At 33.7% G+C, this 23,409-nt stretch overlaps 1 protein-coding gene across 2 annotated transcripts in view; it reads left to right on the plus strand.

Moving 5' to 3' along the window:
* The window catches only part of ARFGEF2 (ADP ribosylation factor guanine nucleotide exchange factor 2), a 112,518-nt gene that overhangs the window by 66,841 nt on the left and 22,268 nt on the right, over nucleotides 1-23,409 (plus strand). For both annotated transcript variants that reach the window (XM_031951581.1, XM_031951582.1), the window contains exons 17-27: nucleotides 1,176-1,260; nucleotides 1,354-1,525; nucleotides 2,198-2,349; nucleotides 6,482-6,610; nucleotides 7,456-7,614; nucleotides 9,488-9,635; nucleotides 11,028-11,127; nucleotides 12,491-12,531; nucleotides 12,636-12,805; nucleotides 19,990-20,141; nucleotides 21,863-22,035. In XM_031951581.1, the coding sequence (XP_031807441.1) occupies nucleotides 1,176-1,260; nucleotides 1,354-1,525; nucleotides 2,198-2,349; nucleotides 6,482-6,610; nucleotides 7,456-7,614; nucleotides 9,488-9,635; nucleotides 11,028-11,127; nucleotides 12,491-12,531; nucleotides 12,636-12,805; nucleotides 19,990-20,141; nucleotides 21,863-22,035 (1,481 nt within the window). The remainder of the gene's footprint in view (nucleotides 1-1,175; nucleotides 1,261-1,353; nucleotides 1,526-2,197; nucleotides 2,350-6,481; nucleotides 6,611-7,455; nucleotides 7,615-9,487; nucleotides 9,636-11,027; nucleotides 11,128-12,490; nucleotides 12,532-12,635; nucleotides 12,806-19,989; nucleotides 20,142-21,862; nucleotides 22,036-23,409) is intronic.

Raw genomic sequence — 23,409 nt, forward strand, 5'->3', positions numbered from 1 at the left:
ACTTAGTATTTCTTTCTAGATCTATGTTGCATGAAAGTACTTGAGAGCTGTAGATAGGAGAAGTGGACATTTTTTATTATAGCTAGAACAGGAAAATTTTTAACTCTCTGATTAATATTTGGTAAGCTCTTTTGACTGATTTTTCTTTCCATTTTATGGACTAATTCATAAGTAACTTAAAATAAATCTTGACTCAGCAGAACTTTGTGACAACTAGTGCCTAACAGTGGAACTGCCTTAGAAGGTAGCAATTTCCTCATCAACAGAGCATTCAAGCAGAGATACCAGGTGATCATTTTTCATGATGTTGTATTCAGTATTCATACATGAGGCAAAATGGACTGGACTTTTTTCTTTCTCCACATATTTTCTTGAGGAATAAGTTGACACTTCTTAAAAGTGTCTAAATGTGTGAAAATCTTGAGGAAAACACACAGTGGAAACACTTTGATGGCTGCTGAGAGATACCACATGCATAGTTTTTATTTAAAGCTACCATCATCTGCTGAATATTTGGAAAAACTATTCTTGCAAAATAACTTGTCAGCAAAGTCAGATCATTTGAACCTAGAGGAAATAATGATTTGCTTCAAAGATTTCATATCTTACTACATATTCCATGTGGGTATTAAGGCCCTACCTCTGCTTTAATCAGCAGATTTGTGACACAAACTTAAAAATTATATAATTTATTATTAATTACACTAGTTAATAAGATTCAGTATTTTAATCACTAAAGATTTTCTTTTCTTAATTCTTTCAAACATATACACTATTGCTTTGCCTCAGCCTAATGTACTTGGCACCCCAGTCTTATCAAAGAAGTTGCTAAAACTAAGAGAATTGAATTTTGGTAGCATTTTGTAAATAAACTCAATTTTATCCTTACATCCCTATTGTTAGTACAGTGGATTGTGTAACTGTCAAATGCATTAGAAAATCTAAGCAATTTAACTGTAAACAGATTTTAATACTCTTAATCAAGACCTAATATAATATACATCATCTTTAATAAATACTAAATAATGATAGAAAGATACTGAAATTTGTGCCTAATTCACTACTAGATGGAGCAGTCAAACTGATTCTCAAGTATTTTCCAATTAGAAGTTTATAGCTTCCTAACCACAGAGCAGTGTGTGATGTTCTTAAAATTTCTAATTTTTTTTTTCTAGGCAAACTATGTTTGCTAGTGCTGACACTGCTTACGTCTTGGCATATTCAATTATTATGCTCACAACAGATTTACACAGTCCTCAGGTAAAGTATTTGCTAATGCTTTTCATCTTGTAGAGTATAATTTTTTTCAGACTGTCAGATTTTTTAAATAATTTTTAAAACTTTTCTTTTCAGGTAAAGAATAAAATGACAAAAGAACAATATATTAAAATGAATCGAGGTATCAATGACAGTAAAGATCTGCCAGAGGAATATCTCTCCACCATTTATGAAGAGATAGAAGGAAAGAAAATTGCAATGAAAGAGACAAAAGAGCACACAATTGCTACAAAATCTAATAAGCAGAGTAAGCCTGAGAGCAAATTTTTGTCATACAGCTTTGGTTTTTCCCAAAATGCATAAATAAATGCCTGCTTGTAGATGTTGATGTTGCCTATCCATAGAAAATCTAATATTAAAATAATTATTATACTAATTCTTTCCTAATAGTATTTTGCAGATAGATTTGATATTAGCAAATACAAGTAATTTAAAGCTAAATTACACTATTGAATGGAATCCAGACAAAAACAGAGAATTCTAACTTCTTAATCAAAACTTTCCCCTCACATTTCAGATGTGACTCTACTCCTTGGAAAATCCAGGATCTAGTCATGTGGCCATTACAATACATTGACCTTACCTTTTTTCCCTCTCAATTGAGAAATATTTTTTTCCTCTCCCTCTCACCTCCTGTTCCCAAATTCCCAGACTTGTGGCTGGTTCTAACAATGCATTAATGTATCTATTCTCTCAAAGACCCTTCAGTGTGTCATTTTCTATTTTAATCATCTTTGCCATCTTATGAGTGTGAGATACAACCTCAAAGTTGCTTAATTATTAATGATTTGGGGCATTTTTAAAATGTAGCTATTGCTAAGTTTGATTTTTCCTTTGAAAACTGCCTGCCTGTTTATATTCTTTGATCATTTATCATTTTGGGAACACATTTATCTCATATTGCTGTGTTCCTTCACAGATGTAGCCAGTGAAAAGCAGAGGAGATTACTTTATAATTTGGAAATGGAACAAATGGCTAAAACTGCTAAAGCTCTGATGGAAGCTGTAAGTCATGCCAAAGCACCTTTCACAAGTGCCACACATCTGGACCATGTCAGGCCCATGTTCAAGGTAAATCTCTTGGGAGCTAAGCAAGGAAGGAATATACCTCACTTAGGATTTGGGAAGCAAGGATATGATTAAGCAGCAAAAAATTAGGAGAAGATTGGTAATCCCTTAAAAAGGAAGATTATAGTTTTCTCCATAGAGAACCATAAATCAGTTCTCCAATCTTCAACCCTTTCCTCATTGATTGCTTCTTTCACCACTGCTACAAATATGCCCATTTTCCCATCCTTAAAAGAATTCACTAGAATCTGCCAACATCTCAATCCTTTATTTTATCTCTCTTTTTCTTTGGGGGGGAGGGGAGAAAGCTTTCTGTCTTCATTGCTTCTGCTTTCTCTCCTTTTACTCCTCAATATTTTGCAATCTGGCTTTGTCTATCACACAGCTGATACTTTTCTTTCCACAGTTATCATTGGCCTCTTAATTGCCAAATGTAAGGGCCATTTCTCAGGCTTCATCCTTCTCTGCCTGTCTTCTCTACCTGCATTTCACATTGTTAACCTTGCTTTCCCTTGGATCTCTGTCCTCTCTGGGTTTTTATGACATTGTGTCTTGTCTGATGGTTCTCAGCTCCTTTCCCTATTACCTTCTGCTCAACTGTACATGTTCTGTAGAGCACTGTTGTGTGCCTTCTTCTGTTCTTTCTCTTTACTCTCTCTTGGTGATGGTATCAGCTCCAATTGTAGATGAAGCATCCCTGTGTATATATGTACTCTTGTCTATATGCTCATGGGGATGTGTAGCCATACAGCTCTGTTTTTTCTCCTGAGTAAAATCCCATATCACTAATCGCCTGTGGAACACACTAGATGTCCTGGAGATACCAAAGATTCATCATATCCAAACATCATCTTTCCCCAGAAAAGTCCTTTCCTTCTTCTGAACTTCCCTATTCTCATTTTTCCAGTCCCTTACTCTCCTTTTTCTACACATCCAGCCCGTTGCTAAACCTTGCCCATTTCTATCTCTGTAATATCTCTCACATTTCACTCCTTCTCCTTTAAGGTTTAGGTTCTCATAATCTCTCACCTATATTATTACAACAGTTTCCTAATTGGTCTTCTTTCCTCAGTTTTCTCTAATCTATCCTAAACACTATTCCCGAAATGTTTTTTTTTTAAAAGCACAGCTCTGATACATGTCCACACAAACTCCAGGGGCTCTGTGTTGTCTCTAGAATGAAATAGAAATGCTTTCTCTGTTTAGCTTTGAAAGGTCTTCACAGCTTGGCCCCAGGCCATCTTTTTTAGCATCATTGTGTATAATTTCCTCTCCTGTGCTATGTCATCCAGCCAATCTGGGCTCTTTTTGCTTTTCATAGTCAGCACACCATTTCATCTCCATGCTTTTGTGCTGATGGTCCCCTAGCTTTTGAATACACTCGCAGCTGGATTCCACAGTACAAGGATTGTCTTCTTTATGAACCTCTTCCAAATTTTAAGTAAAATATTGGCAAGATTTATACTGAGAATGCAGAACTGATTTAATATTAGGAAAACAATAAGCAAAATTAATAACAAAAATTAAAATCATGATTATTCCAGTAGATGGAGAAAAAAAATTTTGACAAAATTCAACACCCATTCATGTTTAAAAAAAAAAAAAACACTTTAAAATTGGATCTTTTCTTAAAATGATAAGAAGTATCTATTTATAAACAAAAGCAAGCATTATCTATAATCGGGATAAGCTAGAAGATTTTCCAGTAAGATCAGGAGTAAAGCAAAAGTGTCCACTATCACCATTATTATTCGGTGTTGTACTAGAGATGGTAATTTAAAAAAAAGAAATTGAAAGAATAAGGTTAGGCATATGGCGGACAACAAATATAAATCACCATGTCATACTGTATTCCAAGATAAGCTCCAAATGGGGTACATGATTTAGACATCCAAATGATAGCCTAATCAAATTAGTGGAGCATGGAAGGAATTATCTGTCAGATCTTTGGATGGGGGCAGAGTTCATGACCATCTAAGAGAGAGAGGTTCACAGGAGTTGAGAAATAACTTTGGTTACATAAAATTAAAAATATTTTGTATGAACAAAACCAATAAAACCAAAGAACAAATGAAGAGAAGAACATCTTTGTTGCAGGTTTTCTCTAATAAGCATCTCATATCTAAATATATAGTGAACTGAGCCATATTTATAAAAATAAAAATTATTCCATACCTAATAAATGGTCAGGGGATTTCAGAGAAATCAAAGAAATCCTAACTACCAATAGTAAAAATAAAAAATACTCTAAATCACTAATAATTAGAGGAATGCAAAATGAAACAACTTTAACACTACCTCATACTACTCAAATTGGTTAAGATGATAGAAAAGGAAAATTATGTAGGGAAATAGAATATGCTAATGCATTATTGGAACTATGCCTAGAAAACTGTATATCCTTTGATCCAGCAATTTCTCTGTGATACCTACATCCCCAAAAGAAATGAGCATAAGGACCCATATCTGTCAAAATATTTATAAAAAATGTTTATTGTGCCAAGTATTTGGAAACTGAGGGGATGCCCATTTGTTGGAGAATGATTGAACAAATCATGCCGTATAAATGTGATAGATTACTATTGTGCTATCCAAGAAATGATGTAGGGGATGTTTTTAAAGAAACCTAGGAAGGCTTTTTATATGAACATTTAATGCACAATGAAGTGAGCAGACCCAGGAAAACAATATATATGTTAAAAGCAATGTTTTAAAATTATCAGCCATGAAATACTTTGTAACTCTGATAAACCCATTACACTACTGCAGCACCAGAAATCTCAGCGCACAGATTGGTACATTTTTTTTTCTTTATCTTTTTTCTTTATCTTGCTCTAAAAAAACAAAACAAAACATGACTAATACAAGGTTTTTTTGTTTGTTTGTTTGTTTGTTTGTTTGTTTTGCATGACTATACATATTTGTAATGGGTTTTGTTTTCCTTGCTCTCTCATTAGTTGGTATGGGAGAGTGGAGTGACAAGAGAATTCAGAATTGAAAATGCAATAAAAATTGAATTCAAACAATTTTAAAAAAATAAAAGTTATACATGTAGAGGACTGGCTTGCCATCTGGGGGAGGGGGTGGAGGGAAGGAAGGGAAAAATCGGAACAGAAGTGGGTGCAAGGGATAATGTTGTAAAAAATTACCCTGGCATGGGTTCTGTCAATAAAAAGTTATTTAAAAAGATAAAATAAAATAAAAAAATAAAAGTTATAGGAGGCCAGTGTATTATTAAATAAGGACATTACATGATCAGACCTGTTTTTAAGGGAGATCAATTTGACATCTGACAAGTGGAGAAAGAACTGAGGCTGAGATATATATATATATATATATATATATATATATATATATATATATATATATATAAAACCTAGGAGTTATATAACTCCTAGGTTTCCAGCCTGAGTAACTAGAAGGATGGTGGTTTCCTATATAATAATAAGAAAGTAAAATAAATAAATAAATAAATGTATATATATATATATATATATATATATATATAATAAGAAAGTTAGGAAATGGGGATGGAGATAGTGTTGGTTGAGATAATCAATTAAGTTTTGTACATATTGAATCTATGGGACAACTAGCTCTGAGATGACTTATTGGCAATTTGAGATGCAAGACTAGACTAGTGGAGAACTCTCTCCAGACCAGGAAAGAAATTGGGGCTGGACAAATAGGAGAATCAAGAGGGTAATAATTGAGTATTTGATTTAAAAAAAAAAAAAAAAAAAAAGATTGGACTGATGAGATCACTAAATGTAATAGTATACATAGAGAAAAGAGGTTTGCATAACCAAAATAACAATATATATAATATCTATAAACAACATAAGTGGGGGGAAAATTACTGAAAAAAAAGCCAAATTCTGAGTAATTGAAAAACCATTAATGGACCTGATGAAATGTACTTTCCTTTCTCACAGCAGAGAGACAGTAATCTGCTAAAATCAATGTATTTTATTCATCATGAGAATGGGCTTGGTATCAGATGTTTTTTATTTAATTGTTTCAAAGAAATAATAATCTCTCCTTTCATAACAAAGGAGAATCACAGGTGGATTATTTCTAGTTTCTCATACCAGAATGAAATGGCTTTAAAAGATAACTTTTTTCTTTTTGCCAGCTGGTGTGGACCCCTCTGTTGGCTGCATATAGCATTGGACTTCAAAACTGTGATGAGACTGAAGTAGCCTCTCTTTGCTTAGAAGGGATAAGATGTGCAATACGGATAGCCTGTATCTTTGGAATGCAGGTGTGTATTTCTGTCTCTGAAGTCTGGGATACTCAGGATTTCACATCCAGGGATTTGCAATCACAGAAAATTTGTAAAACTTTTATAATGATTTTGTTACCTTAGTTATGTAAGCCATGTCCTAAAGAGTCATAGACCATCCTGTTTTATATATTTATGTTTGTGATTGGCTAATGTGTAGTTATAATCATTTCTTGGCTAACCATACTCTAGGGCAGGCATTCTTTTCCTTGCTTGTATCATGGACTGTTCTGGTGGTCTCATGAAGCCTTGGTGCTCTTTTTTAAATGCATCAAGTAAAATGCATTTTTTTAAAAAATGCATCAAGTAAAATACAAAGGAAACCAGTTATATTGAATGACAGTTATCGAAAAAAAAAATTAATGTGGACTTTAGGGTAAGATCCCTTATTCTAATGGAAGACAGCAGGAATTCATACAACCTAGGTACCCCAAAATATTTCCTCTGCTAGCTTTCCACATTGGCTAAAATTTGTCTATTATAAACTTATGCCTTAGGAATTAAAAAAGATATTGACTCCAAAAAAACTCTTATTAGAATACAGAGTCTAGGAAGAACTAAACCCTCTTTGCCTTAATTTCCTCATCTGTAAAATGAGCTGAAAAAGGAAATGGAAAACCACTCTAGTATGTTTGCCAGGCATGCCCCAAATTGGGTCATAAAGGATTAGACATGACTGAAAATGACTGAACCACAATTGTCTTCTCTGTCATTCTTGGATCCCCAGAGTTTAGTACCTTGCTTGTAGTCAATGCTTAACTACTAATTGATTTACTGAACAATTGAGTGCTGGTTAACTATCTTCTCCTTTTCTTCCATTTTAGCTGGAACGAGATGCCTATGTACAAGCTCTTGCCCGTTTCTCCCTGTTGACTGCTAGCTCTAGTATTACAGAGATGAAACAGAAAAATATTGATACCATAAAGACTCTTATTACAGTAGCTCATACTGATGGCAACTACCTTGGAAATTCCTGGCATGAGGTACGTCTCTCCAAATCTTTTTGGCATTATAGGACACTTCCTGATGTTTCCCTGTGGTTAATAGTCTATTCTAGGAATTTTCTTAGGATGCTGTCTGTCTATCTTCAAGCCTATACTTCTGAAAAGTAGCATTTCTCAGCCTAATTTGGTCACAGAACACTCTACAAGCTTGAAATATATTAGCAGAAACTAGAAAATGCTAATGCAAGTAACCTCAAAATATGAAAAGGAATGTTGGGGAAACTTTGGCACAAAAGGGAGGAAATTTGAGTCTGTTTTCTTATTAGAAAAAAATAGCTTTTATTTATTTATTTATTTATTTATTTTTGCTATGGCAATTAGGGTTAAGTGACTTGCCCAGGGTCACATAGCCAGGAAATGTTAAGTGTCTGAGACCAGATTTGAACTCAGGTCCTCCTGTGTGCAGGGCTGGTATCCACTATACCAACTAGCTGCCCCAAGTTAACAAATATTAATATCATTTTTAAACATATTTAGTATGTTAAGGGGATGGATAATGCTAGTATACATTTTCTCATGGAATCCATATTCACATCAGGCAAAGCATTTTTGGAAAATGCTGTTGTCAAGATACTTTCATTTTTCTTTCATTTGCGGTAGTCAAAAATTATCAAAGTTAGAGGTCTTTTTTCGTTTTGTGTGGCTTGAGTGTGAGTGCCCTCCTCAGTACTCTTTCTTAGGAAGTTAACTGGAAACCTACACATTAGTTTTTCAGCATCAGAGACCTTGTGGATGTTGGTGTGAAGTATATCTGAGAGTGGTTACAGATCACTAACTTCACTAACATGGGCTTCTTGTTTTATCATTTCAGTCAGGTCCAACTTTCCATGATCCCATTTGGAGTTTTCTTTGCAAAAATATTGAGGGATTTTTCATTTCCTTTTCCAGCTCATTTTACAGATGAGAAAACTGAGCCAAAAAGGGTTAAATGATTTTCCTAGGGTGATATAGCTAATAACTACTATCTAAGACCAGATGTGAACTAGGAAGATGAGTCTGTCCAAATCCAAGCCCAGTACTCTATCTACTGACTCACCTAGAATGGATTAAGTTCTCCTCTCTATAAACTCCCTGATGGTTTTCCATTGTCTGAAAAAGGCAAAACCTGTTCCAAAGCTCCACTTGCAAAGTAATTAAAGATGTCCTTTTCTGTGTTAATTATAATTAGATATATCTAAGTTGGCATTTGGGTAAGAGAGTGTCAAGAAGCCTAGGAGTCAAGCTGTCCCATCTTGAGGTTCAGTCACTTACTAGCTTTAGAAAACTTTAGGCAAGTCTCTGAACCTTCTTGTAAATGAAGGGTAATGAAAATTTGTGCTGCCTTTCTTAAGATTGTTTTAAAGTTCAACTGAGATGATATATTTGCCTTATAACTAAACGATGCTATGTAAATGTGCGCTTCTATTGTTGCTGCTATCAATAATAACTCCTATTGCACCATTGTTCAGAACTAAAGAGACTGTATATTTTATTTTGTGTCCTCTGTGTCCAGTACTTGGCAAGTAATAGTCACAAAGTAAATATTTGTTATGTAATGTTTTAGGGTCAGTGTAGCTATTATTCATATGTTTAGAACAAGAAACTAAGGCACTGCAAGAAACTTGTAATCTGCCAACAGCTGCACAGCCAGTTAAATGCTGGAGACAGAATTCAAATGCAGGTCTTTACCCCACACAATTTCGACCTCACCATTTCTATGCTATTGTTTGATAATCATCTTCAAAGACATTCTATTCTTTAAGTAAATGATCCTAAGATACTAGACTTATTTCTGTCTTAAAAAGGAAATTGTAAAATGTTTTAAAGATTTTAATGTGACTCTTATTCTCCTATGTGTCCATTATTTGATTAGATCTTGAAATGTATTAGCCAACTGGAGCTTGCTCAGCTGATAGGAACTGGAGTAAAGACTCGGTATTTGTCTGGATCTGGACGTGAAAAAGAAAGTAGCCTGAAGGGCTACACATCAGCTGGAGAAGAATTCATGGGCCTGGGATTAGGTAATATGAATGAATCTGACAATTTGTGGGTGTATATTTTTCACCAAATTAAGACAAAGTATGTATCATTTTGCCAGTGCTGTCATGACTTGTTTCTCATGTGTTTTATTTACCTCTTTGTCTATCAATGGAAAAGGAGCAGCTTCCTTGATCATGATCATGATATTGAGCAAATGCTTTTCTTTTACAAATCAGCAGGCTGTTATTTTATTCTCTTTGCTAAATTGGGAAATTGGTTCTTCATACCCAAAATGGGTAGTATTGAGTGTTAGAAATATTTTTAATTTTTTACTTCAGGGGGGTCTCACATAGCAGGTTTTATGATAATGGTTGGTATCTATTAAATACTTTGATTGGGGGAATTTGTCTTTTTGCTTTAGCAATTTATAGTTATATATTGGTTAAGTCCACTTATCTTTTTGATATTAGCACTTACTACAACTGAAATTAGAGAGGAAGGAGATTAGCTTTTCTTTGTAGAGATATTTCTTAAATTAGGAAGATATGAGATTCTAAATGCTAACCAAAGTTGTCCAGCCTAATTATTACAAGTTCTCTTTATTTATTTATTTGTTTGTTTGTTTGTTTGTTTTGGGGGAGTCACTCATAATCAAGACTATGTTAGACTAGAAAATAAAGTTAAGCTAGTCAGTGAGGAGAGTGAAGGATCACAGATAGATTATGTGCTGCACTTTTAGTCCTTTATGAGATGACGTGCAGCATACTAGAAAGACCCTCTGGAGGAATCAACATCATTGAATGGAATAGACTAGAAACAAATAACATAAAAAAGAGGTAGAAAGACAACTTTCAGAAAAACTCATCACTAGTGATGATCCCCAAGTTAATGTTAACATATATTTCACTGATTTTTTTGTATTTGGGGAAACACAGGTAAAAAGATATATGTATTTTGAAGTAAAGGGATAGGGACTGGACCTATATTATCATTTGTAAAATTAACACTCTGATATAGCAGGTTGACACCATCTCTGAAACTTTTAGTTTTAGGGAGTTGCCTAAAATACTGACTAAGTAATCTGCCCTGGGTTCCATAGCTGGTATATATAGGACTTAAATCCAGATTTTCTGGGTTCTGAGGCCACCTCTTTATCCACTGCTTCATGCTGCCATTCTTGAATTAAAATAATAATTCATTTAATTTTAAAATTCTTTACATTGTCTTTGAAGGATATTTGGGAGAAGGTGGTATTTTTGTTTTGAGGGGGTTTTTGCATTCTTTAGCTAACTAAATGATATATTTCTCTGGTTGATATTCATGTAAGTTTACATTCCCATAGCACAGAATCATGAGATAATAACATCTCAGAATTTATATGTACATACACACATAATACACATATATAAATATAGACGTATGTCATGTTTCAGGTAACTTAGTTGGTGGTGGAGTGGATAAAAGGCAAATGGCCAGTATTCAGGAATCAGTTGGTGAGACAAGCTCTCAGAGTGTGGTCGTAGCTGTGGACAGGTAACAATTTTGTCTTCTGATTAGACTTGAAATACAGTTGGGGATTCTTTCTATGTATACCATCTATGGGAGGATGTTTTGGGAAAGAATTCCAAATAACCACTGCTAATTGGGAAGTTGAAATCATATAATCCATTGGATGATTCCCAAATGCTTTATTTATTCTTAAAATTTGTTGACTTTAAAAATTGGTCTAACAATAACAGCATCTGCCATTTATAGAATATTTTAGGGTTTGTAAAATGCTTTCCATTTAGTACTTCATTTGACCTTCGTGATAACTTTGTAAACTAGATGCTACAGGTATATTGCCCCCATTTTACAGATGAGGAATATGAGCTTTAGAGAGATTTAGTGACTTGCCTATCATCACAAAGTAAGTGTCACAGGCAAGATTGAAACTCAGTTCTGTCCAGACTCCAGGCCCAACACTCTTTCCAGTATACCACGTTGCCTTTGCTCAACTGTGTTTCATAGGCTATTATTAAAACTAGCCCACAGTTCCTTAGCAAAAACACATACTTACAGTTCATTCCTGTGGCCCTTTTCAGTTTACAAAGGTTATGAAGAAACTGAAGCTCAGGCAGGTGAAATGATTTGCCTTGTGGTACCAGAGCTAGTGAAAGTCACAGCTCAAACTTGTGCCCAGGTCTTCTGACCCCCAAGTTCTTTCTGCTGTGCCATCCTGAGCATACAATTTCAACATTAAAAGAGGCCCTCAGAAGTCATGTAATTCAGCCTCATAAGGATTCTGCCTCACAGAATCTGACTCTGAATCCAGCCCCCTTTTCCATTATCCTCAAGAGATGACATGGAATAGACAGATAAATCTAAAATAACATAATCATTTGGGAAATTTCCTAGAGTTTACAAATAGATTCCATATCGACTTTTGTTGACTTTTTCTTTGATTATTTTCTTCATAGCACTTATCCATTATTTTATATTGAATTTGTAAATCCTAATTAATATCAATTACAAGGTACTTTTTGAAACTTCTTCATTTTAATTATATTTTAATTGTTTGTTTTCAATATACCATCTACATAACAGTATTATGACTCATCTTCTACAATTTCCATATTCCCTTTTCAATTATAGGCAAGGGATATTGAAAAAATATTCTTTTATGCTTTGGTTGCCTTTCCCCCCCCTTTTTATAGTAACCATTTTTTGTTTCTAAGCACACATTCATAAAACTGATTTTAATCATTTTTCTGTTTTATATCTATAGTACATTATAATTTATTATTAGGGTAGTTACAAAATTGAGCTGTTCTAAGTCCATCTCTCCCAAATTCTTATTTTTAAAAACTGCTTAAGATATAAAAAAATTTTATTACATATTTACTTGGCTCCACAGAATATTTACTGGATCTACTAGGCTGGATGGAAATGCAATAGGTATGTATATTTAACTTCCTAGAAAACTTAAAAATGCTTCCAGTTTGAAAGCAGCTGAAAAGTGTTAACTTGGTTATTTTTTTCTGGGTAATTTTTGCCTATAGTTGACTTTGTTCGCTGGCTGTGCGCTGTTTCTATGGATGAGTTGGCTTCACCTCATCATCCACGCATGTTCAGCTTGCAGAAAATTGTGGAGATTTCATACTATAACATGAATAGAATTAGATTGCAGTGGTCACGGATATGGCAAGTGATTGGTGACCATTTTAATAAGGTAAGTTTTCAAAACTAAAAGTTATACTATGTTTTGAATACTCATTTAAAAATTATTAACATCAGGCTTATCTTTTAAGGTACATTGATTCCATATTTTTTTCAGTCATTGCCTAAGATGTTTCTAGTACTAACAACCCATTTCATTGAATAACTGTGTCTCAAGTGAATTGAAATCTAATTGTACCAAAAATATTATGAGAAACTTCTTTATCTGGAATTCAAATGACCAGAAATCTCACATAACCAGTGTTTTGATATGAGTATGTGTTTGTATATGTATATATGGTGTATTAATTTGGGGAGGACAACAGGTTTACCATTTTATGTATTCGGGAACTCTTGCATGAAAACTGCCTCCTCTGATCAAACTTAAGTCTCTAGAAAGTTACCTGAGACCACAAGAGGTTAGAGTGTCTGCCCAGGTTTATACAGCCACTTTGTGTTTGGAATAAGATAAGAATATGAATTTTCCTCCCTCTAAGATTGCTCTTCTAATTATAATGCTATGCTAATTTTTTAGGTTTATATTGGGTATTTTCATAACAATGATTGTGTCTGTGGTACTACCAATTTTCCCCAGTTACTCTTGATTATGAAATTATAGACATTTTTAATTCCCTTGATATCCCTTGATGTTTTCATCTAGTCACTAAGTCCTATCATGTCTTCTTTTGTAAATATATCTACTACTCCCACCCTCTCCTAAGTTCTTTATTTCTCAGGTGGGTGATTGTAATAAGATCTTCTTGCTTCCAGGCCACCTGTATCTATTACCAGTCTAATTTGTGGACAATTCCCCTTTAAAACATTTGTTAGATTTGGAGATCTTATAGAATCATAGTATTTAAGAATATCTACTTTGAACAAAAATGTCCTCAACTGGCCTTGACAGATACAGCCTCTGCTTTAAGAGCTCCATTGATTAGAAAACTCATTCCCCACAAAAGCAGTGCAGTCTATTTTGGCACAGTTTTCATTGTTGAGAAGGATTTCTTCATCTCTACCTTCAAAATGTCCCTCTTTGGCTTCCCTCTGTGACTTTGATGTCTGCCCTGGGGCTAAGCAATTAATTAGACAATCAGCTAGTATTTATTTAGTGTTGACTGTGTGTGAGGTGGTATGCTAAGTTTTACTGGGGATACAAGTGAAAAGTGAAAGTCTTCCCTTGTGGAGTTTGCATTTTAATAGGATTAACAACATGTACATATATGTACATATACAAGGTTAAATACAACACTTAGATGTTATGACTCTAAATCCAGCACTTCTTCCATTGTGCCAGATCTTTGGAATTATTGCTGGAGAGGCAGATGGAAAGAAGGTATTAGGATCCTGGCTCAGAGCTGAAGAAGCAGTGTGGATGGGCAACCATTTATCTGTATAGGAAATGTGTAGAATGAGATTTCCCAGTGATTCACATTAAAATAGCCCTGGTTAACATGTTGAATGAAAAAGGATTTAAAACTATCTCAGTTGTCCAGATAAATAAACCAACACAGTATTATATTTATTCAGATGTATCTGTGATCCCATCATTGTAGTCCTTCTTTGCAATGCTACAGATCCTGGGCCAGTCTTGTCCACATTCCTGTAATCTTAACGCAGTAGAGCCATGTGGTGTAATGGAAGGCATAGAGGACTTTCCTGTTTTCTCTTGACATTGCAAGGATGCAGTATGGCACAAAGGCTGTCTCAATCCCTTCTTTTTTTTCTAGGTCTTGTTATCTATTGCAGTCTGCTTTTACCTACTATGTGCTTCTCAATTGTCCTCACTGTAATCATTTTTGATTCTTCAGAGATAAACTTAATAGAACTAAATGCAAAGTCTTCATTTAGATTAAAAAAAAAATCTTAGCTAAAGAATGAGGAAGATATAACTGGAATCAATTCCTATGAAACCATTTTTGAGGATTTTAGTGAACCAAACGTGCATGTTAGGATCACTATAAGTAAACTTTTATTAGAACTAGCTATTGTCTTTTCTATACTGGGATTTGAGATTTGAAATTCAACTGATTGTTTTATTGTTATCATGTTTGTTATTCATGATACTTATCACTTCAAACTTTTATGATCCTATCCTGTAATCACAGTGTTAGAATCTTAGGGAAGCCTAGTCTAGAGTAGAAAGATCTCATTTATATATGAGGAAACTAAAGTCCAGAAGGTTTATGTGACTGCCTAAGGTTATTTGGGTAGTGTAGTAGTCACCAGAGGTAAGATTTGAACCCAAATTCTTTGACTCCAAAACTAGTACTTTTTTCTATGGTACTATACTCCTTTGGCACTTAAAAAATCTTTTTAAAAAAACATCTAAGAAGATTTCTTCCCCTAGAATCATTTTGTAGCAGTGAGACCTACAAAAAAAAAAAAAAAAAAATCCTTTCTCTGTGTGGAGAGGCAGGGGGAGGAGTGATAGCAGTGGTTGAGATTAGTGATACTATCCAAATTCAGATACTAGTTGGTATCTGCTTGACAGAAATCAGCATCTCAGACTGTGTAATAAAATTGTAATAATGGCTTTAATCTAGAAAAGCAAAATAATGAAATAACTTTTTCTAAAAAGGCTCAACTGAATGAATCAAATTTCAGTTTAGAAAGAGATAAATTACTCTTTAAGCAGAAGTAGCATGAAGCATATGTAAACTTTGGAAGGCAAGAAGACAGATTCAAATACTAGTAAGAAAACAACTTAAATCTTCCCCCTCCAAAAAAAAAAAAAAACTTCAAAGAAAAATACAGTTAAAAATAAAAAAGTATGCTTCAATTTGTATTCAGACACAATCAGTTCTTTCTCTGGAAATGGATAGCATTTTTCATCATATGACCTTCAGAATAATCTTGGATCTTTGCATTGCTAAAAAGCAAAGTCATTCACAGCTACTCATCCAACAATACTGCCATTACTATCTACCCTATACATATTACTTTGCATGAGGTTATAGAAGACTTCCCAGGTTTTTCAGAGTGCATCCAATTCTTCATTTCTTATAAAAGAAAGTATTCCATCATAATCACATATCACAATTTATTTAACCATTCCCCAATTGATGGGCATCCCTTCCATTTTCAATTCTTTGCCCTGAGAAAAGAGCTGCTATAAATATTCTTGTATGTATAGCTCCCTCTTCCTTTTTTGTTTTTGTTTTTTAAGTCTCTTTTGGGGGATACATGCCTATTAATAACATTGCTAGATCAAAGGGTATGTATAATTTTATAGCCCTTTGGGCATAGTTCCAAACTGCTCTGCAGAATGATTGAATCAGTTCATAATTCCACCCACAATGCATTATCTCTTTTTTCCTCTTATTCCCACCAATATTTGTCATTTTCCTTTTCTGACTCGTGTTTGTTTTCAATTTGCAATCTTTTTTCTTTACAGAACAATAAAGTTGATTTCTTGCTGACTTTGAAACTATCCCCACTATTTCTTTCCTTAAAAGTTAATTTCATTGGTTAAAGGGTGTAATCAAACAAATTTTCAAAAAAAAAAAAAAAGATGCAAATTATTAAGAAAAAAATTCTCCAAACCACTACTGCTACTACTGCTATTACTACTACTACTAAAATAATAATAATGATAATGCAACTCAAAAAACAACTTGAGGTTCTACCTCATGTCCACAGAGATACCAAAAAAATGGAAATAGTGTTGGAAAGACAGATATACTAATATGTTGGTGTAATCAAGAACAGTTTCAACATGTTGGAAAGAAATTTGGAATTATGTGGAAGAAGTTACTCAAAAGTATCCATATTCTTTGATTTAGAGATTCCACATGTTAGGCATAAAGGAAATTAGTGATAAAAAGAACCACTTCATGTCTCCCAGAATATGTACAGCAGCCCTTTTTATGATAGTAAAGGCTTAGAAACTAAGTACTTACATACTGATCAAGAGATGGATAATCAGGTTGTAGTATATGAATAGAATGAATTATTATGGTTCTCTAAAAAACAAATATGATTACAAAGAAGCATAGGATAACATGAACTGACTTAAAGTAAATGAGTTAATCAACAAGTATTTATTAAGTACTTATGTAGGTGACATAAGTGATTGGCACTGTACTAAGCAGAGGCAATATTAAAAAAAAAAAAAGCCAGCATAACCAAAAAAAAAAATAGTAGTGCAGTTGCAGTATTATGTAGTTGGGAAGAACAAGTCACTAGACTCTTTACAACTCTTATCTTTTCATTTACAACATTTACTTAATGTTATTAAGCAAAATGCTATGGAAAAGTTAATTGCTTCTGATAGATTACTTCATATCGCCTATAAGTTTGTGGAAACTGCTTTCTGTGCACTTTGTTAATTAGAGAAGGCCAAACCTTATCCAATGTCACTAAATTTCTGCTGTAATTTCATTTATCATGTTATTGCCCATCTATGATATTTACAAGATTGTGTTTATAGAATTAATCATACATTGTAACATTGTTGTGCTCAATATTTTATTTTTGATATACTTATTAATGGCATAAGATATTTTGCCTGCGTTTACCTTCTCAAGTCCATTGACAATGATAGTCTACATCTTCTGGATATTTTAGTACCAAATGTGAATTCTTAGAAATAGTTAGGAGGAACAGTAAATAGAATGTTGGACTTAGACTCAGGAAGACCTGAGTTTAAATCTTTCCTCAGACACTTATTAGCTGTATGAACAAGTCACATCGTTTCTTTCAGTCCCAATTTACTCATCTGTAAAGTTAGGAGAATAATGATACCTGCTATGAGGTTGTTGTGAGAATCAGATGAGATGATTTATGGACTTAAATTACTACATAAATAGTAGTTATTATTATATACATTATTAAGTGTTTCAGTACAGTTTAATGCTATAGCACACATTTTCATGCTTTAATATAATGTGGAAAAGTGTTACTGGCCTGTGAGCTTAAACCCCAAAGTAAATTGAACTGTGGTCATAATAAATATCTTTTAATAGCATGAAAAAGCAAAATATGTTATGTGTATTATATTTCTTTGAGTTTCTACTGCTCAAAGAAATATAATACACATAACATATTTTGCTTTTTAGTGTTCTAGTGCTCAGTTATGTATTGTGCCTGTCGTGGGCAAATTCAAAAAAAAAAAAAATCTTTAAATCCTAGGTTCCTGTTTGGGCCCAAAGGACTGCTTAATTCTTAGACTTTGACCTAAAGATTCTTAGACTTCCAGAGATAGAAAGGATTTTAGAGAAATTTTATATAAATATTAGGTCACAATACTTCCTAAATTAATCCACTTATTCAGTGCTATACCAATCAAACTCCCAAGAAATTATTTTACATATCTAGAAAGAATAACAACAAAGTTCATCTGGAAAAACAAAAGGTCAAGAATTTCAACAGAATTAATGAAAAAACATGCAAATGAAGGTGGCCTAGCTGTAGCAGACCTATAATTACATTATAAAACAGCAGTTATCAAAGCCATTTGGTACTGGCTAAGAAATAGAGTATCTGATCAGTGAAATAGGTGAAGTTCACAGGACAAAATAGTCAATGACTGTAGTAATTCAGTCTTTGATAAATTCAAAAACCCCAGTTTTGGGGAGAACACACAATTTGACAAAAACTGCTGGGAAATTTGGAAATTAATATGGCAGAAATTAGGCGTTGGCTCCACACTTAACATCCTATACCAAGAAAAGGTTGAAATGGGTTCATGATGTAGACATAAAGAGTGATATTATAAGCAAATTAGAAGAACAAAGATAATTTACCTTTCAGATCTGTGGAGAAGGAAGGGATTTGTGGCCAAAGAAGAACTAGAGTACATTGTTGAACACAAAATAGATAATTTTGATTATATTAAGTTAAAAAGGTTTTGTACAAAAAAAACCAGAGCAGACAAAGTTAGAAGGGAAACAATAAAATGGGAAAACATTTTTACATTCAAAGGTTCTGATAAAGGCCTCATTTCTAAAATATATAGAAAATTGATAAAAATTCAAGCCATTTTCCAATTGATAAATGGTCAAAGGATATGAACAATTTTCAGATGAAGACATTGAAACTATTTCTAGTCATATGAAAAGGTTCTAAATCACTATTGATTAGAGATATGCAAATTAAGACAACTCTGAGGTAACACTACACACCTCTCAGATTGGCTAAGGTGAAAGAAAAAGATAATGACAAATGTTGGAGGGAATGTGGGAAAACTGGGACACTAATACATTGTTGGTGGAGTTGTGAACTGATCCAGCCATTTTGGAGTGCAGTTTGGAACTGTGCCCAAAAGGCTATCAAACTGTGCTCCACTGGGCCTATATCCCAAAAAGATCTGAAAAGAGGGAACACATACATAAAACTTAAATGAAACTGGTTTTAACACTCAGAAACAACTTCTGCATATTTATCAAGTTTCTTTTATTCTTCACATTTGGATACCATTCGTTTTTACCTACTAATGCAATTCTGAGGCAAAAAGTTTAATTTTGTATTATGACAAAATAAAAATTAGCCATAGAATGGGTATTGCATTTTTTTTTAAAGTCCCATATAAGTTTAATTGTAGAAAAACTTATTTATTTAGGAGTTCACATTTTAAAAGCCCTATGAGCTTATTACTCTGATCTTATTTTTAAAAGCAGATATATATAGAATATATATAGATATATATATAGAAGCTGGATTATTTTTTAAAACTCTGTTCCCATTTATATTCTTCAAAACCAAACTTTTCATGATCTTGTCATTGTTTTTTTTTTTGTTTGTTTGTTTTTGTAATCAACTTTATTTTAGTTCTGATGTTGAAATGCATTTCCAAGTATGGGTGATACATACGCAATCTGTTGTTACACTAATTTTATGCTAGAGCAAAACTAATTTTTACACAAAAAACAAACAAATACAACTCTGCCCCCCAATATCTTTGTGCTCCAGTGGCCACGTACTTCATGATTATTTGCTGATTGCAGATAATATAATATGTAATCATACATTGTGAACTACCATCGTAAGAACATTATAATCCAGAATTTTCAAATGTAATTTATCGTCTTTTTATATTAAAAACTTAAACCAAAATTCTAGAGAACAGCTAAAAAAATTTTTTTAAATAATAAAAGGCTTTACTAAAAACATATTTACTTGTGGAAAAAAATGTTATGTCACATTTTTATTCTTGTAGGCCTTATGTGTTTTCCCACACCTTCTCTTCATTATTAGGTTGGCTGTAACCCTAATGAAGATGTGGCCATTTTTGCTGTTGATTCACTGAGGCAGCTGTCCATGAAGTTTCTTGAAAAGGGAGAGTTAGCCAATTTCCGATTCCAGAAGGATTTTCTGAGGCCATTTGAGCATATTATGAAGAAAAACAGGTGTGTGATTCCTTCCCACCCCAAATCACTACAACCAAACCACAATATTTTAATTTTTAGAGTGGGATGAAATCTAAAAGATTATCTTGTCCATTGCCCTCATTTCACAGAAAAGAAAACTGAGGCCCAGAGATGGGACATGACTTAGTGAAGATTTTTTCATGTGATGATAGCAAAGCTGGGATTGCTGGTTCTACTGAATCCACTAAGCCATCCGATTCCCAAGATGGAATAGATTCTGACTCTTAAGTAAATCAAGTTTAGATAAGAGTCCCTACCCACAAAATGATTCTGTTCCAGGAGCAAAGAAATAGGCAAATATGTATTTTCTACTAATCATTCGTTATCTACAAAAATACCTAGATCATTGTGAATCTAGAACAGTGGCTAGTAATCTCCATCCTGCCAGACAACCCCTGCATCCACAGTCCCTTCTCAGTTTCTGTAAAGATGAACTATAACTAAAAAGGAAGATTCACTCCTGATGACTATTGTGATATGTTCAGAGGCCAGTTTTTAAAAATTTGTTTTTTGGGGTTTTTTTACATCTAACCTCATTAATGTAAATAGTCCAGTTAATTATAATTAGATATCATATATTACACATGCTTTGAGATTTGAGGTCATTTGATTTAGAATAGACCTGGGGTGATTGTTTTTTTGGAGCTTCACCATTACTTTCCAGAAATTTTCTAAATGCCTCCTATGTAGATATTTAAAATATAACTGTAAATTTTTGAAATATTTGTAGATACTAAAAAAAATAAAAGTTTAAGATATGGCCCTTGTTTTCATGAAGGTTATAGTCTAGAAGGGAAATGGATATAAACTGGTAAGGTAACATTAGAATTGGATTTAACTGAATGGATGCCCATCAATTGGAGAATGGCTGAATAAATTATGGTATAGGAATATTATGGAATATTATTGTTCTGTAAGAAATGACCAACAGGATGATTTCAGAGAGGTCTGGAGAGACTTACGTGAACTGATGCTAAGTGAAATGAGCAGAACCAGGAAATCATTATACACGGTGACAAGATGATCAATTCTGATGAACATGGCTCTCTTCAACAATGAGAGGATTCAAACCAATTCCACTTGTCCAGTAATGAAGAGAGCCATCTACATCCAGAGAGAGAACCATGGGAACTGAGCGTGGACCAAAACATATCATCTTCACTCTTTCTGTTATTGTTTGCTTGCATTTTTGTTTTTGTTCTCAGTTTTTTTTTTTTTTCTTTCTAGACCCAATTTTTCTTGTGCAGCAAGATAACTGTATAAATATGTATACATTTAGTGGATTTAACATATATTTTAACATTTAACATGTATTGGACTACCTGCCATCTAGGGGAAGCGGTGGAGGGAAGGAGGGGAAAATTGGGAACAGAAGGTTTTGCAAGGGTCAATGTTGAAAAAAATTACTCATGCATATGTTTTGTAAATAAAAAGCTATTTAAAAAAAAGAATTGGGTTTAAAAGACAGATGGTAACGTCAATGGGAGGAGATGGAAGGACATTTTAGGCATAGGGAAAAGAGGAGGACAGTTCATATTTGAGAGAGTGATAGGAATACAGTATAATTTTATTGGGTTTGATTATGAAGTACATGAAGAGAAATAAAGGTAGGATATATTTGTGGTGCCTTAATGACTTTAATGTAACTATAAAGAATATTAATTCTAATTAGAAGGTATGTTAAATTTTCTTTTCTTAAGATCACCTACCATTCGAGACATGGTTATCCGTTGTATAACTCAGATGGTAAACTCCCAAGCTGCTAACATTCGCTCAGGTTGGAAGAATATCTTTGCCGTATTCCACCAGGCTGCTTCTGATCATGATGGAAATATTGTGGAACTAGCATTCCAAACAACAGGCCATATAGTCAGTAAGTTGTAATTTAATTTCACACAGTTAACATCTTATATTTTATATAATGTTTATATAAAATTCCTACCCATTGAAATCAGTCCAAGAAAGTTAGAGTAAAATTACAAAGGATGATTTCAGTTTTTAAGATGTGCTTATTCTTTAGATGATTTTAATTCAAAAATTGGGGTTTTGTTTTTGAGGAGAAGTAGAAAGGCAACACATTTAGTAGGAATCAGGATTTTCAAATCCTCACTCTCACATTTCTTAATTGGGTGACTTTGTTATTTAACATCTCTGTGTCTCAAGTTCTTCATCTTCAAAATGAGGTAATAATATTTCTGTTGCTGAATTTTAAAGAGTAGAGAATGATATAGTTTAGTGTGGTTTAACAGATGTTAGGAGTTATAGTTTGTGCTAGCAAGTGGGGCAAGAGAATAAGATATTGAAGGCCACTTTGGCCACAGGCTAGCTTGATGTATTCTGGTATCACTGAGAACAAAATTATGTCCTTGTCCTTCCCCTTTTTCACTTTCTTCCTTGGTCCTTTGGTTTCTCTTCCTGTTCTTTGACAGTCTAAGGACACATATGCTGGGCTAGTCCTTTAAGGGTTTGGGAAGGTTATTGGGCTCTCTGCCAAAGTTTAAAGGACCTGAGGAAGAATTGTCTTCTGGTGTCTGGAGTTTTATGGGAGTTGGGGGTAAGCAGAGAAAGGAGAATAAAGAAGAAAAGAAGGAATGCTTTTAAAACCTGGTATAATCTATTAAAATTGTGACTGTGGAAGCAGAAGAGACTATTGTTTTGTATCCTACTTAACTACAAGTTTAATTCTTTTAATTTCTTGTTATTAGTTAGGAGATTTTTTTTTCCTGTCATTTACTACTCTCATTGAGTTTTAACCTCCTTGCGTTGCTATCACTGGATGGCCCCAAATTGTACCTGACCCCGTCAAAGCATCAGCCAGCTTAACTTAAAAAGACTTCTATGTGGGCTATTTGAAAGATTTAAAAACAAGGCCTTTCCTCATCAAATTTGGAACTGTTGTATACAAGTGGCAAAAATAGGTGGTTTTGCATCATTTACTTAAAGTCCAATCTAACAAACATTTATTATATGCCTATGATATGGCCCCACTTTGCTGAAAGCTGGGAATACAATTAATGAAAAGAAAGCAGTCTTTGCTCTCCAGGTACTTGCAGTCTAAAGGGAGCAGGAAAATGGGTGTGAGGGAAGGAAATGGGGACACCAGAGAGTAACTTGTGCAGAACAGCAGAACTAGTTTTATAAGAGTGCATAGTTTTCCTCATTGTCTATAGGAAAAATACAAATTATTTCATTTAAAAGTTTTTACAATCTGGCTATATAGCCTGTCTTTCCACTGATTCCATAAAGT

This window comes from Sarcophilus harrisii, chromosome 2, assembly GCF_902635505.1.
Source record: "Sarcophilus harrisii chromosome 2, mSarHar1.11, whole genome shotgun sequence".
NCBI lineage: Eukaryota > Metazoa > Chordata > Mammalia > Dasyuromorphia > Dasyuridae > Sarcophilus > Sarcophilus harrisii.